Source organism: Rhodnius prolixus, unplaced genomic scaffold (genome assembly GCF_049639745.1).
Source record: "Rhodnius prolixus isolate KJV_2025 unplaced genomic scaffold, Rpr scaffold_4, whole genome shotgun sequence".
Classification (NCBI taxonomy): Eukaryota; Metazoa; Arthropoda; class Insecta; order Hemiptera; family Reduviidae; genus Rhodnius; species Rhodnius prolixus.
The window spans coordinates 5,014,753-5,033,743 of record NW_027411614.1 but is presented as its reverse complement, the minus strand read 5'-3'; the positions used below and the strand labels follow the sequence as shown (position 1 = coordinate 5,033,743).

Below are 18,991 nucleotides of genomic sequence, written 5' to 3'. Positions count from 1 at the left end.
CAAAGTAGTACTTTATCACTAAACTTGCTAAAGCAAAATATGTTGCAGATTGCAGATAAAAATTCATAATATTGAGAAGTAAACGAAAGTTTTGTTGCCAAACAAAACAATAGAGAAATCTTTGGTTATCCCTTTAGTTATTGTTTAAAGATCAGTGGAATGCGGAAATAATTATTAATTAGGTTTAAAAAACCAATAATTAACTCCCACTGTAAATTTAATTCAATCCAGGCAAAAGAAAAAAGTACAGAAAACAAAAAAAAAAACGTAATCTGAAAAGGCCAAAAACTAAAAAATATTCTCATAATTTTGAACAGTTTCTCGTTGAAAGTTGGCAAAGTTAAATGCTGATAATACTTCTTGGCTAAACTGGACATTATTACAACAACATATACCTGTTCTTTTTGAATTGAATAGAATTAAAGTGGTAAAGGATTTGCAAACAACCACACTGAATTACAGTCAAAACATTCTTGGTAGAAGCGTCGCCGAGAGTTTTCTATCTCTCTCACTTGTTTAATAAAGAATTCTCACTCTCTCTCACTCTCTCTGGGAGAGATAGCAGGAGAGAAGGCACTGTCACTGTTATAGGAGCAAGGCGGGTGGTGGGCCGAATAGAGTCTCAGAGAGGTTGGTAGCGTTGACCTAGTTAATGTTTACCAACTAGTTGGATATTACCACTGTGTAAAGTCCTTGACCAAAATCTCTTTAACCATTAACCAACTAACACAACAACAAAACACAGCCAAAATTGTTACAACTAGGGTACAATAATAAAATAAATAAATAAGCCCAAAGCTCCAGTAAAGGTTTACTCCCCCCGCACTAAAAATGCGTTTGATACTTCCAATTTAAACGGGGGACAAAAAATAAGTTTATTGCCAATTACAGTAATAATTTTTGTTTTTAATTACATTAATGCCAATCTTTCGATCTAGGGGGACTAAGACATTCCATCTTCAGGCCTTATAACTCATGAACAGCTGTAATTTTGTTTTGAATTATGCGATTTTGTCTTAAAGGTTGTTGTGAGTTTTCTGCCCTATACTAATTAAGCTACTGTACTCAATTCTTAATACAGAACAAAGACAACTTTTAAGACACCCTGTATTTTAAGTTTAAGTTTAATGTATCCTGTATGCAGGATATTACCGAAATCATAGGTCAAGAAGTCTTGCATAATGGGTGCATTAACATGATGTGATGGTTGCTTTTATTTGACGATAAAACAAATTTATCCTGACTCACCCACAACCATTACATTACACTACATGTTTTAAAATCTTAAATTATTATTATTTTTTTTCTTTGTGTCATCAATAACATTTTTTGCAGTCAGAGGACCTCCCAAAACGTGTATTTCTGGAGGAAAATTAATATCGAACACCGTTCACGAATGGATAAAATTGTAAGTTTGATCTTACAATATCTCGACTAATATTAGGGATATCGAAACGAGATTTACGTCATTTTTCACAGTTTTTTCTGTAGTTTTCATAATCATTGTCAAAACCAGCGGTCCTTATGAAACCTCAATCGGGTTTTTGGCTGTAACTCCGCCAAAAATAAAGATACAGCATCGGGGGTGGAAAATTTGAAAACTAAACCAAAAAAAGCATATAGTTTACTTCGTGGGTTTTTTTCGAAATTCCGCTTTCGTAAAAAGTTATTAGCGATTTGTACGTTTTAAATGGATCACCCTGTATAATAGAGCTATAGTTATCCTAACTACAATTTATAATTCTGTTTTACGGCCCAGTCCTAAATCTAGTGTACACTGCTGACTTCGCCACGCACCCACATAACTTATGCAGACGATACCTCAATATTATCCTCAAATCCCCACCCTTCTGAAGCCTCCTCCATATGTCCAAGAACACTTTGTCCTTATTTCCTCTTGGTGCAACAAAAAAAAAAAATGAAAATTAGACTCAACAAAAACAGATGCCAACAGATTACATTCACCTTACGTAGACAAACTTGTCCCATACTACTCAAACACAACAAAGAAATCCCGGCCTCCAAACAAGTACACTACCTAGGGACTTGTATTTAGTCAGTCGACTAAACTAGACTGAAAAGACAAAGAACTCAATAGACGATACGGACAACTACGAAAGACTGATATGGGCGGAGATCAGCCGTGAATGTACGGAATAAACTGACCCTATACAAGACCACTACTAAGACCCCATATCTAGACCTACGGAGCTGAACTATGGAGCTCTGCGAGACCATCCAACATCCAAAGTATCCACAATCCTTTCCGATTGTGACGCCTATTCATCAGGATTCAGCGCCACAATCTGTGATTACTCGAGATAGACCACTTTTTTAAATGTAGTAGTTTATGCAGGTTTTAAATTAAAAACAAAAATTATTATTAGGCTACCGGAAATTAGAAAGTTCTATTATATAATTAAAATTTCACTTCCTTGAGATTTAATTTCACTATATTGAATACTAATGTGTGATTTTTGAAAAACAATTAGCAATAATTATGGTGACGTAGTATATATAAGTTTTTCAAATGAAAAGAAAAAATAAAATAATTAAATGTTTCCTGGGCCAAAAGTATGAAGCGTAAGAGCAAATCTGGTTGAATGAAAAGCTGTAAATTATATTATTAAAGGTTAAAAAAAGAAAGTTTTTTAAAGTTAACATTTTGAAATTTTATTTTATATTTTCTAATATTTAATTTAGAGTTTCTTTAAATTTAAGAAATTTTACTTAACTCCAATTTTACTTAACTACTAACTACTAAAATGGTAACCCACGGCATGCTCTCAAGGTTAGTACCAAAGTATAAATAAAAGAGTGAATTAGGAAATTAATAGTCAAAAACTATTCATCAATTTGCACTCTATCCGTATTTGTAAGGACTTAGGGCTTCACAAATTATAAAGTAAATAAACAGTAAATTATTTACAGCTAAAAACTATAAAATTAAAGTTTGACAAGAATAGGATGAAATAATAATTGCCATTTCAGTCGTGATACATTTATTCTGCCGAGCTTTTCGACCTAAGGAGACTAGGTCATCTTCAGGGCTAGTTTACAAAGTAATATTTTTACATTAAAGGGTTGGTGTGTCTTCTGTCTAGTCTGATCATGGACTCTATTGTCTGTTATGGACTGAAATGACAATTATTTTTTCATCCAATTGAAACTATGAATCAGTCACCAAAAAGAATGAACAACAGTTTGACGTGAAGTTAACCTAAATAAAGGAAGGGGAAAAACCTAGACTAAATACAAAGGTTTGTTTTAACGAGGAGCTTAACGATGTAACTAAGTAGAAGCTTGTTAACGTAAACAAATAAAACAAAAAATCCAACAACCTAACCCTTATTTAAATTAAAAATGTCGTAAATACTATTTCGTAAAAAGTATTCTCGGTAAAGCAAGGCTAAAATGTCATTTTAGGCGCACAAAATCTAGTAAATAACCTCTTCAACTTTACAAAATAAAGAGTTTAAATCTTAAATATCTTTTAGAACACGTTCCAAAAAAAAATCACAAATTTCACTTAACTCTATTTTTTTGGGACAGTCGATCACACGGTGTAAGAAATAAAAGAAGATTCCAGGTGTGCCAATACAAAAAAAAAAAAAAAAAAAAAAAATTGTACTCACCCAATATCAGATGGAGTTTAGCATCAGTCTGGAAAGCATAATGCAGCGTCACTAGAAATGGTGACTGTCTAACAGCTTCCAGTACCTGTCGTTCCGTCTTGGTATGTTCTGTTGTCTTTTTCTTCTGGACTATGGTGGCTTTCTTTAGCACTTTCATGGCGTACAGACGACCAGCGTCCTTGCCGCCACGTTTACGTACTAAAAACACCTTGCCATATGCTGAAAAACACAGAAAAAGAAAGGCATTTATTAGAAAAATCATTAAATGGAACATTATACATTTTAGGGTTTTTCTTATTGTTAAGATAAACAGTTTTTCACTAGAATATTGTGGTAAAAGTTTAAGGGCATAAATATCTGTTATAACACAAAACCATCTAATACCAAACCAGACATAAAAACTGGTTCAAATTATTTTATCCCAGAACACCTAATAATGGTTTCGAAGATGAGGAGAATACATTCCCGTAATTCTGTAATAATAATTCAGAAGATAAACTAAACTTTCAAACGAAAAGTCTGCCAGCTGAAGTTTAGGTAGGTTTTATTGATGAATTAACCTAAACAACTTAAGAAAAGTAATAAAATTAAGTAACAAAATTGCTGCTATATTTTGTGTTATTCTTTAACAAACTACTTGTTCATATTGAAGATTATTGTGCTTACAATTATGCCCATAACTGGCAAATTAGGTAATCTTTCTGTTCATTATATGGTAATTACTAATAGAGTAATAGGCTCTAACAGCGTTTCCCCCAACCTGTGGTACGCGAGTTACTGGTTGGTGGTACTCGAAAAATAATCAATAATGGCGGACATAAAATTTAAAAAAAAAAATTAAAGCATACAAATATCAAAGAACCGTTTTTTTTTTTTTATAATACATAAAAATTATTTTAAATAATAATATTATACAGAAAAGTTGTTTATATGTACAGTAATTAGGTTAGTCTGTCTCAAGATAGTATACGAGAAAATATAATAGCACAGGATTAAAATTGTCTTTCATGGAGTAGTTTCCCAAAACCCAAAAACACAAACGATAATTTGATTTCAAACCCCTTTTATAAAGAAAATTTAGGAAAAGCTACATCATTATCGATAAAACATAAAGAAAATTTAATAGAATTATCTTGTGATAGAACTTGAATGATAACTATGTAAAGATCTGCTTAAAGAGACTGTAATGAGTAAGCTCTATATCCAAGCAACATTAAATTTAATTGGTACTTACAGGTAGTTAAATGCTTAAAAGAAATTAATTTAGAAGATTTGGGCAAAAATATAATAATCCTAAAGAAGAACTTTGTAAATTAATTAATAATCTTGAAGAGAAAAATATGTACGCAATTTTTAATTATTTAAAAAAGTTTTAAAACTAAGATCTTACACTTCACAAAGTTTATAAAGTGAACATGAACTTGAACTCGTTTGTAACACCTACATTATATCTCTATACAAATTAAGAAAATAATTGTAAAATAATATACTTGTAATAACAAATTTCACGAAATACAATCATTTTTACGAAGTGGTACAATTTTAGCATGATGTACTACCAAGTGGTGGTAGCGAGCCAAAAAAGATTGGGTCTACTAGTAAGTAAGCTATTAGTTTTCTGCAATTGATTTAAATTTTAGGAGTATCGTTACAAAAATTATTCATCTATTTGAAATTTGACACAAGCTAGAAGGTATCTCTTAGATGTAACTAACTTGTAATTTAAAATAACGTTCACTGAAGTCGAACAATCTGTTATATTTCAATAATTTTCTAATTTAAGAAAACATAAACCGTGCACAAAAAAAAAGAATATAAAGAAATAAAATCATATGATTACAATAAAGTGTGTATAAATATCCAAAAAGTGTTATAAATAAGTAAAAAGAAGACCCAGAAAAAGAGAAGAAAACTGAAAAAGGGACCAACGCAGAATGTCTTAGCGAAAGAGACTTAATAAAACAAGGATGATAAGATGGATGTGAAGTAGACAATGAATAAAACTATTGGGTCAGTCAAAGGAGAAGAATATAAGTGAAGTTAAGTGTGATAAGTCTTAGATTAGCTCTCATGATTTAAGATCAAATATCACATCAAAGATGGTTCTGTGGGAATAACCATCTACATCATCTAAAGGCAAAACTTCAAACCAGGGAGTAAAACCTTTGGCCTATGTGGAAGATAATTAATAATAAAGGCAGTGGACTTCATGTATTTAGAATCATAAGGGTAAATTAGACGTAGTTTTGTTCATTTTACGAATAGATAATATTCCAACTAATGAGCCCACCAAGATTATATTAATGGAAAGTGTAGATTATTAAAAAGAGCTGGCTAATGTTATGATAATTCCATTTAATTCGACACAAATAGTTAAATAGACAGTGATCATTATGAATGGGAGAATATAAAGAGAATAAAACAGAATGAATGATTCAATAAATGTAAAGCGCATCTATTTAAAAAACAGACACAACTGGCGAGAAGATGAGGCGGAATTATTACACTGAGAGTCGGCGAACGATAAGATCACATATCTTTATCTCCATGAACTGTAACACGAGTAGAGGGGAAAACACAACCATTAAAAAACAAGTGGATTGTTCAACAGGTTCTTTCTTCTATTTCACAATTATTTGTTTTGTTTTTTTTTACGTTTAAACAGATTGAATTTAATTCACCAATTAACAAAGTGTTTCAGGTATTCCTTTAAAAATGAATTCTTCTTAAGTTCACAAACACAGTTAAGAGTTAAGAGATCCGAAAAATGATTCAGGAAAGTTTTTAGGGATAAATAATAAGCCTCTAAATCATCTTTGTAAGTAAAATATAAAACATTTAAAGTAAATAATATTTGAATACATTCCTAACAAGTTTAAGACAAAATGAGAAACTAACCTGAATTTTCCAATCTTTCCAGTCCTAACAAAGTTTCCCTTGCCATATAACATAAAGTTGTTTGAAGTATTGAACACTAGTTTGTAAGTTGTAACCTTAAAATGTGGGATTGACTGCAACTTGTAGCAAAAGATGGGTGCCATAGCACAATGTATAGGTTACACTCTATCATGGTTATAACCTGCACACTGCAATAGCCAGACTGTTGCCAGTGCTAACATGATTGGGTTTTGATCAATAGTTACATATTTTGTTTAAATTATTTGTTTGGTTATTTTATTATTTTTTTTTTTTTAAATTAAAGTAGATTACGTAACTAATATTACGTACTTCTGAATAATTTTTACTTAAATACACAACACTCAAGCTTGGATTAAAATGAAAATAAGATTTTGAAGATAACCGGTTGACGGACGAAATTTTACCAAAAATTTTGAAATTATGGCAAATAAATAAAAGTTTGAACTTTATAATTAAGGTTTATAATTTTGAAGATAAAATCTCGAAGAAAAATACTGGGCAGATTTTCTTGAAAGAATAAAGGACCTCCAAAAAAATCTAAAAACCTTCAATTGTACTAAAAGCCCTGAAGAAGGCGAACAAGTAAGTTTCAAGTTTCAAGAATAACTATACTGAACATAAGAGAATTATTTATCTTTTGGTTCAATCAGTGCAATGGCGATATGTAAGTAACAATGATAATAGGGAACAGTAGAAGTAAACAATTGGAGAAGAAACCCAGTGGTAATACTCCCAAAACTATTAGTAACTCTCTTCACGTGGCCACTGTCTTTAAAGGCAGTCGAATTCGAAAGTTTCGACCGTCGACAGTTGGATTGTCAGGAAGAGTTCTAGAGGAAAGATTTTAAGATAAGAGGATTTGCTTCCAATTGCAGATAGAAGTGGAGTTTTTTCTGGTATCGGTTTAAATCAGTATCCAAAATACAGAATTCAGAAATAGGAGTTCATGAAGATGTAAAGTAATAAGCAAGAAACAAAAAAGAGTTTTTAAGCTATCAATTGTTCTACGAAGATTTGACCAATCGGTTAATTATTCATGAATGAACTCTTGCCAATGAATTTTTAACATTAAAAAACAAGAGTGTTACAGTTAATACGAATACAGAAAAGTTTTTGCAGCCTTTATATTAGAGCTTCGTCCCATGACGCCTATTTGATTGAATGATTTCGATTGGAAAGTGATGTGCGAGTAGTCGAAATAAATTTTCTCACATTTTTGACAAACGTAAATAATACATTCATTTCTAGTTAAGATAGTGTGATACTAAGATTCGATTCTTGATGAACTCCTGAAACCTGCTCCTAACCTTCTTAATACATCAATCTGGAAACCAGCCAGACTTAAAAATTTCTGCTGAGAAGACGCGAAAAAAAAAAAAATGCACTGAAAAGCAATCTACCCACACAACGACGGAAGGAAATCGACCCCAAAATCAACTTGCAGAACTCTTATACTACAGAATGGAACCAGAACTTTTCTTCACAGCTTTCACAACAGAAATCCAGCTTTAATTAGAGAAAAATCGAGAAGAACTTGTCTTGTTTGCTTCTTAGCCTTAAAGTCTGTGAGAATTAAGACAACAGTGCACATTGACTGGGAATAAAACGACTCTTAACAGGAAATAAAAACTCTAGTTCCCTTTTTGACGTCACAAAGAAAGTATATCATTACCGTGTTTTCTGTGTTCCCTTTTTTACAGTTAGTTAAAACGCTTTAACCAATTTAATTAGATGCAATCATCTAGTCATGCATAAAGGAATGTAAATCGTGCATTTATGAGCACAACTTTTGTGTATGACACAACGTTGTGCTGGCTAAAGGAAGTTACAGTTAAAACTATCAATGTTAACAATTTATATCCTTTATAATAAATAGAAATACTTCATAATCACTTGGAAGAGAAATAGCCTTGTGGATTATTGGAACATACGGCTCACATATAATCAATCCTGTTAGGATACAAGCAGGACATACAGGATTATAACCTAATACCAATGGTAACGCTCACAGTCGCAATAAAATTGGCAGGATCAGCTGGCGGCACTAATCTCACGGAGAGATTATATAACAGCTAAGAAAACAAAACCTTCTCTATATCTAAACAAGAATTAACTGTGGCTTCAGTGAACAATAAATAATATATTTGGTTGTTCGTATTAATAAATAGTTAGGTTCCAAATGAAAAATATTGATTCATCTTAAACGTTATGATCTTAAGAAAGTAATTATCCTCTTAACTTGGAAAGTGTTCCAAGAAGTAACGCATAAATGGGCTTTTTAAAGGACAAAAATCTTCCTTCATAATTCTGGTTGAATGGGCAGATGGAGGAAGACTCCTCCAGTTGGACTCCTTCCAGATTTTTTTTGTAATGGAAGTGTCTCTCTGACTCTTTGACCTCTTTAACTTTGCAACCCCGCTTTTTGGTATTGAAAAGTTTAATCTAACCAAAAGCCTGGAATCTGTTGGAGAGGATTATATCTGAAAAGGAGTTCCCAAATTTTGCTAATTGTTATTGTCCTATTTCCGCCCAGATGGAGAAAAGGATTGTTTTATGATTCGTGTGAAAATGGTTTTGCTCAGAACGCTTTTTGTTTACATCGTGAAAGGCGTCGAGAAGTCAGTAGAAGGCCTTCGGAATCTTCTATTATATAGTATCGATAAGGACAGATAGCTGATGCTAGTCAGATAGATTTATTGCAGAGAATGGTGACCATCACCACTGGAGAAGTGGACTGGAGAAAGAGGTTTTCCTTTAGCTTTAAATTAAGGGAGAATTTGGCTAAATGGTCCATGAAAAGGTACAAAATGGTGCGCTCTAATTCTTGTAGGGTAAGAAGGATATTTGCGAGAATTTCGGCAGGGAGCAAGTGCCTGTTCGCATTAAGGAAAATATTATGTTTCAGATCCCCTTTCTAGAAAAGCGAAGCTTCTCATATATAAGACGCTGATAAGACCGGTAGTGCTTTATGGAAGCGAATGGCTGGGTCCACGATCCAAGAGAGCCAGACAGCCTTGAGAGTGTGGGAAAGGAAAGTATTGAGGTTCTGTGTACGAGGGAGGAAGATGGACAATCCGCACTAACTTAGAACTGCTTATCCTTTATGGAGAAGCAGATATCGTTGCATACATTAAAAAAATGAAGATTATAAGTTGGTTAGGACATGTGGAGAGGATGGTGGATAACCACATCCCAAAACGCCTTTTATATGGAAGGCCCGGCCGGAGGCGTCAGAATAAGAGGTAGGCCAAGAATGAGATGGCTGGATGACGTCGAAGGGTTTTTGAGGAAGGTGGGGTGCGAAGATGGAGACTGAAGGCTCTTGATAGACATCAGTGGAGAGCCTTGCTTGAGGAGGCCCTGGGTCCTTTTAGGACTGTAGCGCCGAAGAGGAGGAGGAGGAAGAAGGATATTTGCGTACGTCAATTTTGAGCATTTGATTAGTTACGTCTGTATGTTCAAGTAGACATTTGGATTCAATTTCTTCTCCAGATATAGGCTGTTCGTTGATTCAAGATAAAGGTTATTTTACTGAGATGTATGTAACTTCACGGATTAAAAACTTGGAAAAAAGGCATATCAACAGGATGGAATCATATTTAGGGATATAATGGTCCATAATATTTTGAGTAAAGATGGATCCAAGGTAATCTGGTACTAATAATTAAGTATTGATGTTTTAATTCATTATACAGCTGTACTATTGATTAAATAAACATAGAAACAAGAATGCTGCCCGTGTTATTTAAAATTTAAGCAGTGTAAACATTATTTTAACAAAGTAAAAGTAAGAAATAAAATAAATTTAAATAACAAGTTCTGTGATTAAATTTTTTACAATATTATAAAAAAGTAATTGTAAAAGATATCTATCTAAAGGATAAAAATATTTAAAAACAAGCAGAAGCTAAAATTGTTAAAAGCGAGCCCTACGAAGTGTAAGTAACAAAAAATGTTTATCTAAAGGGCAAAAGTGTGAAGAAAATACACCAAAAAGAAGGTTTAAAAGCGAGACTTACTTTTTGGTCATTAGTTTTTCATAAATATTAGAAGCGTAAAAAAACTCGTTTACTTTTAATAAAAAGCTCTTTTTTTGGGAGGAAAAAATGTATTAAAATATAAAAATCTAATTAAATATGTCAAAAATAATTAATGTTGTTTAAAAAGTTGTCAAAATCATTTACAAAACTGTTCTTAATTAATTCAGTTAGTTAATGATTAAAAAATAAAGAAAGAAACAAAAACTGATAGTGACGTTATCAAGCAGCTGACGTCAGAAACTAGATTTCAACTTGAAAGCTACCCAGAAAAACATATAAAGAAAATACCATTGAAAGTAATACAGGAAGAAGTTTTTGTATCCCCCCCTCAAATGTCAGGGTAATTGATAAAATTCCCACGTTGTGTAACCAGTTAATTCAGTGATTCTTCCCGGAGTAATAATAGTTGGTTAGGGCTTCGTCAAATCTTTATTTCAAGAAGTTGTTCTTCTCTGAGAATAGCTGATGAATTAAGACAAAGGAGGCAATGAAAGTGCGCACAATGTGACCTGGATGACGTACAGGTAATTTTTTTTCATGGTATTTATCTATGAAAACCAATTTTTAACAAACCTGTGGGTTTAACAGGAGATGAACTGGAAAACGAAATGAATGTTGCATAATTTGGTTGCTAAGTTCAAGTAAGAGCATGAAAACATAATAAAGAAGAAAAATCAACAAAGGAATTCTGAATTGGGCTCTAAAATGTGCTACAACAAGAGGAACAGCTGATATATAAGAATCAGTACACAGAAGAATTGTGATTCTATTCACTAAAAATGTACAGACTTAAGATTAGATAACAAAACGGGGACATAGATTGCAGCCAGCCAGATAAGTAAATAAGCGATTGCACTGCTGCAGTAAACTGGGCCTCCGAATATGGGACTACTCTGAAGATATTTTAGGACTTATCGTGCCATTAAAAAAAGGCATAACGCTAGGATAAATCGCGATATAGGCACCGTCATGTTCTAGGTTGTCCTGGAGTAACTTATAACAAGATAGTTTTACCATTTTGCCTTGACCAAAGAAGCTGGAAGGAGGATGTCCTAGCTCTAGATTGCATGTTTGCCTAATATAACTCTATTCTTCCAGACCCAAAAATTGTAAGAGCTTTTTTTTTTAGGAGAGGAGAGTATCCCTGGAACAGAAGCTACTTCTTCGCAGAGTACGTATACACATGTCCTTGGCCCATGGTTGGATTCAACCCAACGATTATGCCCAAAAGCGCAGTGTCACCCCCATCGGCTTAAATTTAGCTATCAGGGGCTCCCCAAACTATTAGGTGGGGACTCCCTAAAACCTTATTCTAAAAATAGTCCCGGCTGAAAATCTCGACAGTCAGCGGAAATGAAGGGTGCTTATAGCTTAGCTCATGCAGTGAGCCGTTACTTCTCCGACGGTGAACTACGGAAGTAACTCTCAAGCCCGAGTTCTGTCACATAGATCAGCTCATCTGAAATAGATATACTTTTTTTTTGACAGTTATGGTTCTGCTTGTGACGTTGCTAAATGCAAGCTTTGTTATTACGAGGACGAAATCTGCTCTTACTGCAATATTAGAGTATACAAAATAATGGGCCACTAATTTTGCTGAAATTATAAAGCACTTTTATGCAGGAATTACATTTAGCACATAATAAAATATTAATTATTATGGATTAGAAGATTCTATTATGGACGGTTTAAAGGAGAGGTTTTACCATCTGAAAGGATTCCCTAAGCAGGGGAGAGGAATTAGCCCATAAAGGCAGTCGGTAATGGAAGATACATAGTTTTGTGGTTTGCAAAATGTGCAAAACATTAATTCTACAATTAGAGGTTTTTAACAACAGTTAAATTTAACCCCGTCGAAAGTACAATACTTATTTCCACAATATATATTGTTCATGCAGAAATCTATTTCAAAAAAAGTCGGAAGATTTAATTCCCCTGATCTCTAGATAAATATTTGTTAATCTCTTCCATTAATTTGAATTTGTACCAAAGTTGGCGTTAAAATGATTAAGTTATATCTTATATGCACACATTTTTATATAAATTGGTATGTAAAACATAATGTAAAGCAATCACACTGAGAGGTAGTTATACGTATGTTGGTACCAGCTGAAATAGCTGCTCCCCTACTGGACGGGTCAATGAACTCGCCCATCCAGTAATGCACCTATCATAACAAGAACCAGCAAAATTTCATCAAAATTATTTTCGCGTTTTATTACTCCAGAAATGTAGTTTTCAATGAAATTTCACAATAAACACAATTAGGTGAATGTGGCCATTTTCTTTAGAAATGGATCGTTCGTAAAAGCGATTTATGTTTTTTTTTATTACTTAAAAAGTTTAACAAAAAAGACTTTTTAATTAATTGCAATTGAAGAGATGAAGAGATGATGGCCTAACTACTTTCTTCTTGCTATCCTGGGGATCACCAGGGGTTCGGTTCGCGCGGCTCTCAGAGATTGGATCTGGAGGGAGCACGAAAAGAACTGGGTGATGTGTCCTGGGGTTAAACACAGCAAGACCTTGATGCCTTGGCTGTGTTAGCAAAGATCCAAAGAGACCCTGTGTTTGGGCAGAAATCCAGATTACTCTGATTACAGGCCTATTCACGGGGCACGGTAGGTTCAAGAAGCATCTGCGCAAGGTGGGGCTTATCAGCTCGGAGCCTTTGTGCAGATTATGTCAGGAAGAGGAGGAAACGGCCTCTCACCTGTTGTTCGATTGCGTTGCAATCGAACGTTTGCGCTATGAAACCTTTGGAACGTTGAGGCCGAAGGAGATAGTAGCGCAAAAAAGAACTAGTAGGGAAAGTCCTTGACCTCTTTAGGAGCGGAGGGTTCGCCTACTAGAACTAAGAAGGGACTGGCACAATAAGTCTTCTGTGGCTGCGGTGCCTTGGGGTATAGGTCCCGTCCCATCTACTATCTTAATCTTAATCTCTTCTTCTTGCTAGACGCTACAGAACCCATTGTTGGAGCCTAGGCCTCCTTGATCTAATTCCGCTGATCTTCCCCCCACTGCCTTTCTGGGATATATCGGTGCAAGGCGTACAAAAAAAACTGAATCGGAATGTACGTAAGGAAACAAAAATAGACCAAAAATTAAAAACTGCTGAAGTCAAAAATTTTGTTCTTCCTTAAAGGCTTACTACATTATTCTAAAAGAATTGACCTTCTTGTATTATAGTTTGCTATTTGTTGGTGCGGAAGGAAACCCTAAACATCTCTCTCCCCCCCCCAAAAAAAGAAAGAAGATAGCAGCAGTAGACGGCTTCCACGATGAAAATCCAGTTCTCGGCCTAAACCACATAAGATGACCACTGATGACCGAACAATTAAACAAGTAGCTACTTCACTAACCTCCAGCTCCAGCACACCTTCATGGGGGCAAAGTGAAGGGGTTGGACGCAGGACGAAGTGGATGGCCATTTCAACGATTGGAGACAGTTGATTGGTTAGTATAATGATTAGTTGTGATACAATGTACTTAAGTTAAGCCTTGTCGGCTGATACGTAGTACAAAATAAGAAAAACGAGAAGTTGTATAAACTCTTCCACCGGATATCCTATTCCTGCCAATGATCCTAATTCTATCCTGAACTATTCACCATAAAATGGATGTTTTTTTCTTTTTCTTCCCCTACCGCACAAAAAGGCGCGTACATGAGTTACCTCTTGAAATCACAATCTCCAAAGAGCGCACTAACCAGCTCCTTAACAAGAGATTAAAAAAGCCTAGAACTTGTTCATTAATGCGTTCTTGAATTCAACAATTTGGACTACCATATCATTTTACTACCAACATTGTCCACACTTGGAAACCAGACCTGCATGAATTTAAAAAGCCATACTCCAATAGATGGTTCGACAATGAACTTTTAATTATTCTTATTAAAAAATATTGTATTAGGTCTAGAATGAAGTGGCTTAGCATTGATTTATGCATTAACAAATGCTAAAGGTCCCTCCCTTTATTACCAAGATCACTCCACCCAGCTTCCATATTTATACGACAGAATTTATCAAGAAGAGAAGACATTTAAAGGGAACTTATCTATTATAATTACAATGATAATTTGATTATAAGAAAGGCCGTACGCTGCTCAATTTTTTAAAAAATTTTCTGAAGAATTGAAACTATCGAAGATTAAAGTAATATTCTAAAAGAAGAAAGATAATAATCAGAATGAAAGCGTCGTACACTTTACTAGAATTGGCTCCAATTCCCTAGTAATAGACTTTTAATATCTACATGCTTATGAATGCCTAGCTATATCTCAGTTTCTAAATGAATCTTTTATTAAAAGAATCAAATCTTTACACGGCTTTTTATCGTTATAAAAAATTTTGTATCTAAACATAATTTGATAGAATTTTTCTAGAACAGAATTGGAAGAGTGTAATATAGTACACATTTGTATAATGCATGTACAACATGTGTATTGTGTAAGCAGGTCACATGTGTAAAAGATTTACTGTATTGGAGGATCGTGTCCAGAGACTTAACAACATCGTATCCTTTTCCAAATACAACATCCTTACAACTGACTACATTCATTGTGCAATATAAGCATTGCAGAGTTTCTTATTTCTTTTTAACTACTTTTTCCACCTATTTCTTCAAGATTATCACTAGCAAAAATTCATAAATAACGAATCAACAAATCAAGAAGATAAATGAAACAAAGGAATAATAAAGTTGAAAGCAATGTTGCCTCAATTTTGTTTAATGCTTTAAAACTTAAGGGTTTCATCACTTTATGAAGTTAAATACTAAACAAATTCACAAATACAAAATTGCAGTGGATATATCGTGAAGTATATCCAGTAATTTTAAACGATAATTTGGTATCGATATTAGTTCAAGAAGATAAACGATTTAAAAGCATTTCTAATGGTTTTTAAAGTTTTTGTAGTACTTAAAAACGCTGACGTTCATCGCTGAAGACCACTCAACAAGAATTGTGGTAACTGATTTTTGGTGCGGTCTTAAATAAAAACAACTTTTTTGCTTTATACCAACGTTTCGGTAATTTCTACTACCTTCTTCAGGGTATTATAAAAAAAAGTTTGTGAAGTTTAATGTAGAGCTACGAGTATATCATCAAAACTGTTCAACAGTGCATGTCTACGGGCTGAGCGCCTGGGAGATTGATCGATAGCATTTCTTACCAAAATGAACTAGACTTAAGGACTGAATCAGATAGGAAGTTACGGCAATACCCATCGAAATGTGCAGAAGAGCGGTTGAAAACTTCAGAATTCGCTTTCAAGAGTGCATCGCGGCTGATGGCCGCCACCTACGTGATGATATCATCTTTCATTCAAACTTACTGTAAAAAAACTAGATTCAGTACTGAATTAAACAATATCAAACATAATTTCTGTAAGTTGAATTGTTTTTGTTTTACATCCCTTTAAAACCGGTTCATACCTTTTGCCCCACCCTGTATGAGGCTAGGATAGAGGGTGAGTTTTGGATATCAGGGAATGGTTTTACTTGTCAGGCACTTATAGTGCTTCTTTGGTGAACCTAGAAACATACGCTATTTTAGTTTCAATAGGGAATCCACAAAGTTTTTATTAATTTATGGAATTCTTCCATCAGAATGTTGGGAGTGTAGGGAGTTAGATCAGCAGAGTGCTGGATAATAATCCAAAGTTATTCTTCAGAATATTGCAGAAGGGTTGCACTTACAGGAACGAGTGAGAGGTAGAAGAAGTGGTTGCCCGCCTAGACTATCGCTTTTCCCAATATGGCTGAGAAATTATCAATTTGGGTTCTGTGAAATTTTTTGTATTCAGTTGGAACGGCACTGTAGCGGGGAACAAAATTTTTTTTTTATAATTTACAATCTGTATAAGTATATACAATAAGTAAATAGGAGGTGAATGAGGTGAACTGGAGCGGGAAGAGCAGGAGCAGAGAAACTACCCAGCGGTAGCACTCTCTGTACGAGAGAGGAGAATGTGAGGAGGAGAATACGAGAAGAGAGGAGAGATAGAATAAAGACGTTTAGTTCTTAGACAGTAAGGAAGTCGCGGGGCCACTGGCGATTCAGTCGTCGTGGAGTATTGTTAGGGATGTCAGAGGAAGCGAGAGACAGTAAAAGAGGATTAGAGCAAGTAGAGAGAGCATTACGGAATTTTTGATATTTCGTCTTGGCTTGTTGGTCTATGAAGGGAAAGTTTGAGGTCGGTGTGAAGGTTAGTCACGTAGGGAACAATAATTAAAACTATAAACCTTTTTTACATTATATTTAAGTAAAATAAAACCGGAAAAAGAAGTTAAGAAAAATACGTCTTGTAGTTTAAAAAAAAAAATAGAAAATCTTTATAAAAGAAAAGAAAATTTATGACTTAAAATAAAGAGAAAATTAGAGAGGAAAACGATAAAACAAAATGTTCCACTCTTTTTTAAAATGTGATCTCTATGGTCCATTATTCAGGACAATATCTCTTTGGTGATAAAACTGTTATCTCTGTTTAAATAGTCTGCGTTTTATTTTCTAAGATAGAAATTATACCAGAAATAAATTAGTTTTGATGTCTCCCGAACGAAATATGAACTTTACACGACATTATCACGGAAATATATCTAGTTTACTGGAAGGGAATTGAGGGTGGTAACTGTCTTCATTTCTGAATGAAAAACCCGTTAAATAAAAGAAACAAATGTTTCAACTATTTAACGTCAATTATTTAAAAGAAAATAAGGCATAAAAAAAACAACTTTGGTGCGTAAATACAGTGAGGCAACAACAATACACGTGGCAATCGTTCAAATGATGAGACTCCCCAATTTTAGATTTTTTCCCGTCTTTTTCCAATGAATTTTAAACTACTTTACAACAGTGTGGTTAAAAGTCCAATTGCTTTGGGATAAGCCCAAACTGACAGAGATGCTATCAGTTTCCAATACGGTCACCAATTATTGGTGAGCAGTAGAGAGTTCCGTGGGGCAATTCTGTAGCCAAAATCTCCTCCACACAGCAATTTCCACAAATATGGCAGTATCTACATAGTTTGCGAAGCCTCAAGCATCCATCACCGATTTAATCTATTTGTAGTATCAACACGAACATTAAACAATACTGGGATTAAGTAAAAACATTGTAGAGGAGAGTAAGGCAGATGAACGGACTGTTTTGCTTTTTAAGCTGAAGGTACTCCGTAGAATCAATGGTCCTACACACGCGATGGACCGAATTGGAGAAGTAGTAAAAAATCAGGAACTGTACACACTGTTCACGGATCCTGATATAATGTATCCTAATATCCTAATAATAAAGCTTGATAGACTGCTATGGGCAGGACACTTAGCTAGGATGAGTAGCTAAGATGAGATTTCTAAGAAAGTGCTGGAAGGATAATGTGGCAAAGGATTCTGCATCTATGTTAGGATTTCGAAACTGGAGGGCAACTGCGCAGGAAACAGGCGCCTGGCGGGCACGTTTTGAGAAAGCCAAGAATCTACATGAGTTGTAGCGCCAGTTAAGAAGAAGAAGAAGAAGAAGAAGAAGAAGAAGAAGAAGAAGAAGAAGAAGAGGAGGATAGTACTTTGCAACTTGGGGTATCACTAGCGGGTAAAGCACAGTGTGGGTCTATAACAAGAGAAAACTTGTTCGAGAGCGGTCACTATACTCGAATAAAAAGCTCCGGGCCTAATCTTCATGACTTCAGATGTTGACGTGCCTAAAAGTACAAAAACTAAATAAAACAAAGGCTTAGGTTCTCTTTTCACACTTTAAAGAAATGACTTTAAAAAATTTGACCTCTTCATCCTATTAAGGGGAACAAAATATTTATTTCTAATAAGATTTAAATAATTTAACCCATATTAAGGGAATGAAATTGTCACCCATCTGTTCTCAATTTTCTTGTCTAAAAACAGTAATGGGCTGTACAGGGGAAGAAAAGGAAAAAATTAAAAACAGAAACTATTACTTCCGTATTTTCGTCTTGTTTTGTGGTCGACAGACATAGTTAAGATATTTTAGTGTTTGGTGAGCGTTCAAGAAGGGCGTATCCTTCCAAAAAAACTGAACACAATGTGAGAGTGTATGCTGTGGTATCTAGGCGACAAGAACATCATATCGGTCTTCCAGATCTCTGCTTCACTGCTTCACTTTAGGTTTGTGAGTTCTCTTTCTCTCTCTAAATCTCAGACTCACAAAATACAATTTCTCTTCCAGTCAACAACTGGATACTGTGCTATCTCCTTTTCTCCAGCTTGCCAGTTTGTTCTCCTCCCAAGTCTGGACAAGCAGGCGTCTAAAAAAAGACAACAACCTAACCCTGTTAAATTCTCTGTATGTCGCGCCACTAACCCTCTAAAAACTGTGGCCCCATAATTTTTATTGGCTGTGTTTAGTAGTTTTATATTATTTTATTT

General features: G+C 34.3%; 1 protein-coding gene across 2 annotated transcripts in view; it reads right to left on the bottom strand.

The window, feature by feature from the left end:
- Positions 1-18,991, bottom strand: part of LOC141455911 (ribosomal protein S6 kinase alpha-5-like) — a 423,200-nt gene that overhangs the window by 129,365 nt on the left and 274,844 nt on the right. For both annotated transcript variants that reach the window (XM_074131400.1, XM_074131401.1), the window contains exon 3: positions 3,636-3,854. In XM_074131400.1, the coding sequence (XP_073987501.1) occupies positions 3,636-3,854 (219 nt within the window). The remainder of the gene's footprint in view (positions 1-3,635; positions 3,855-18,991) is intronic.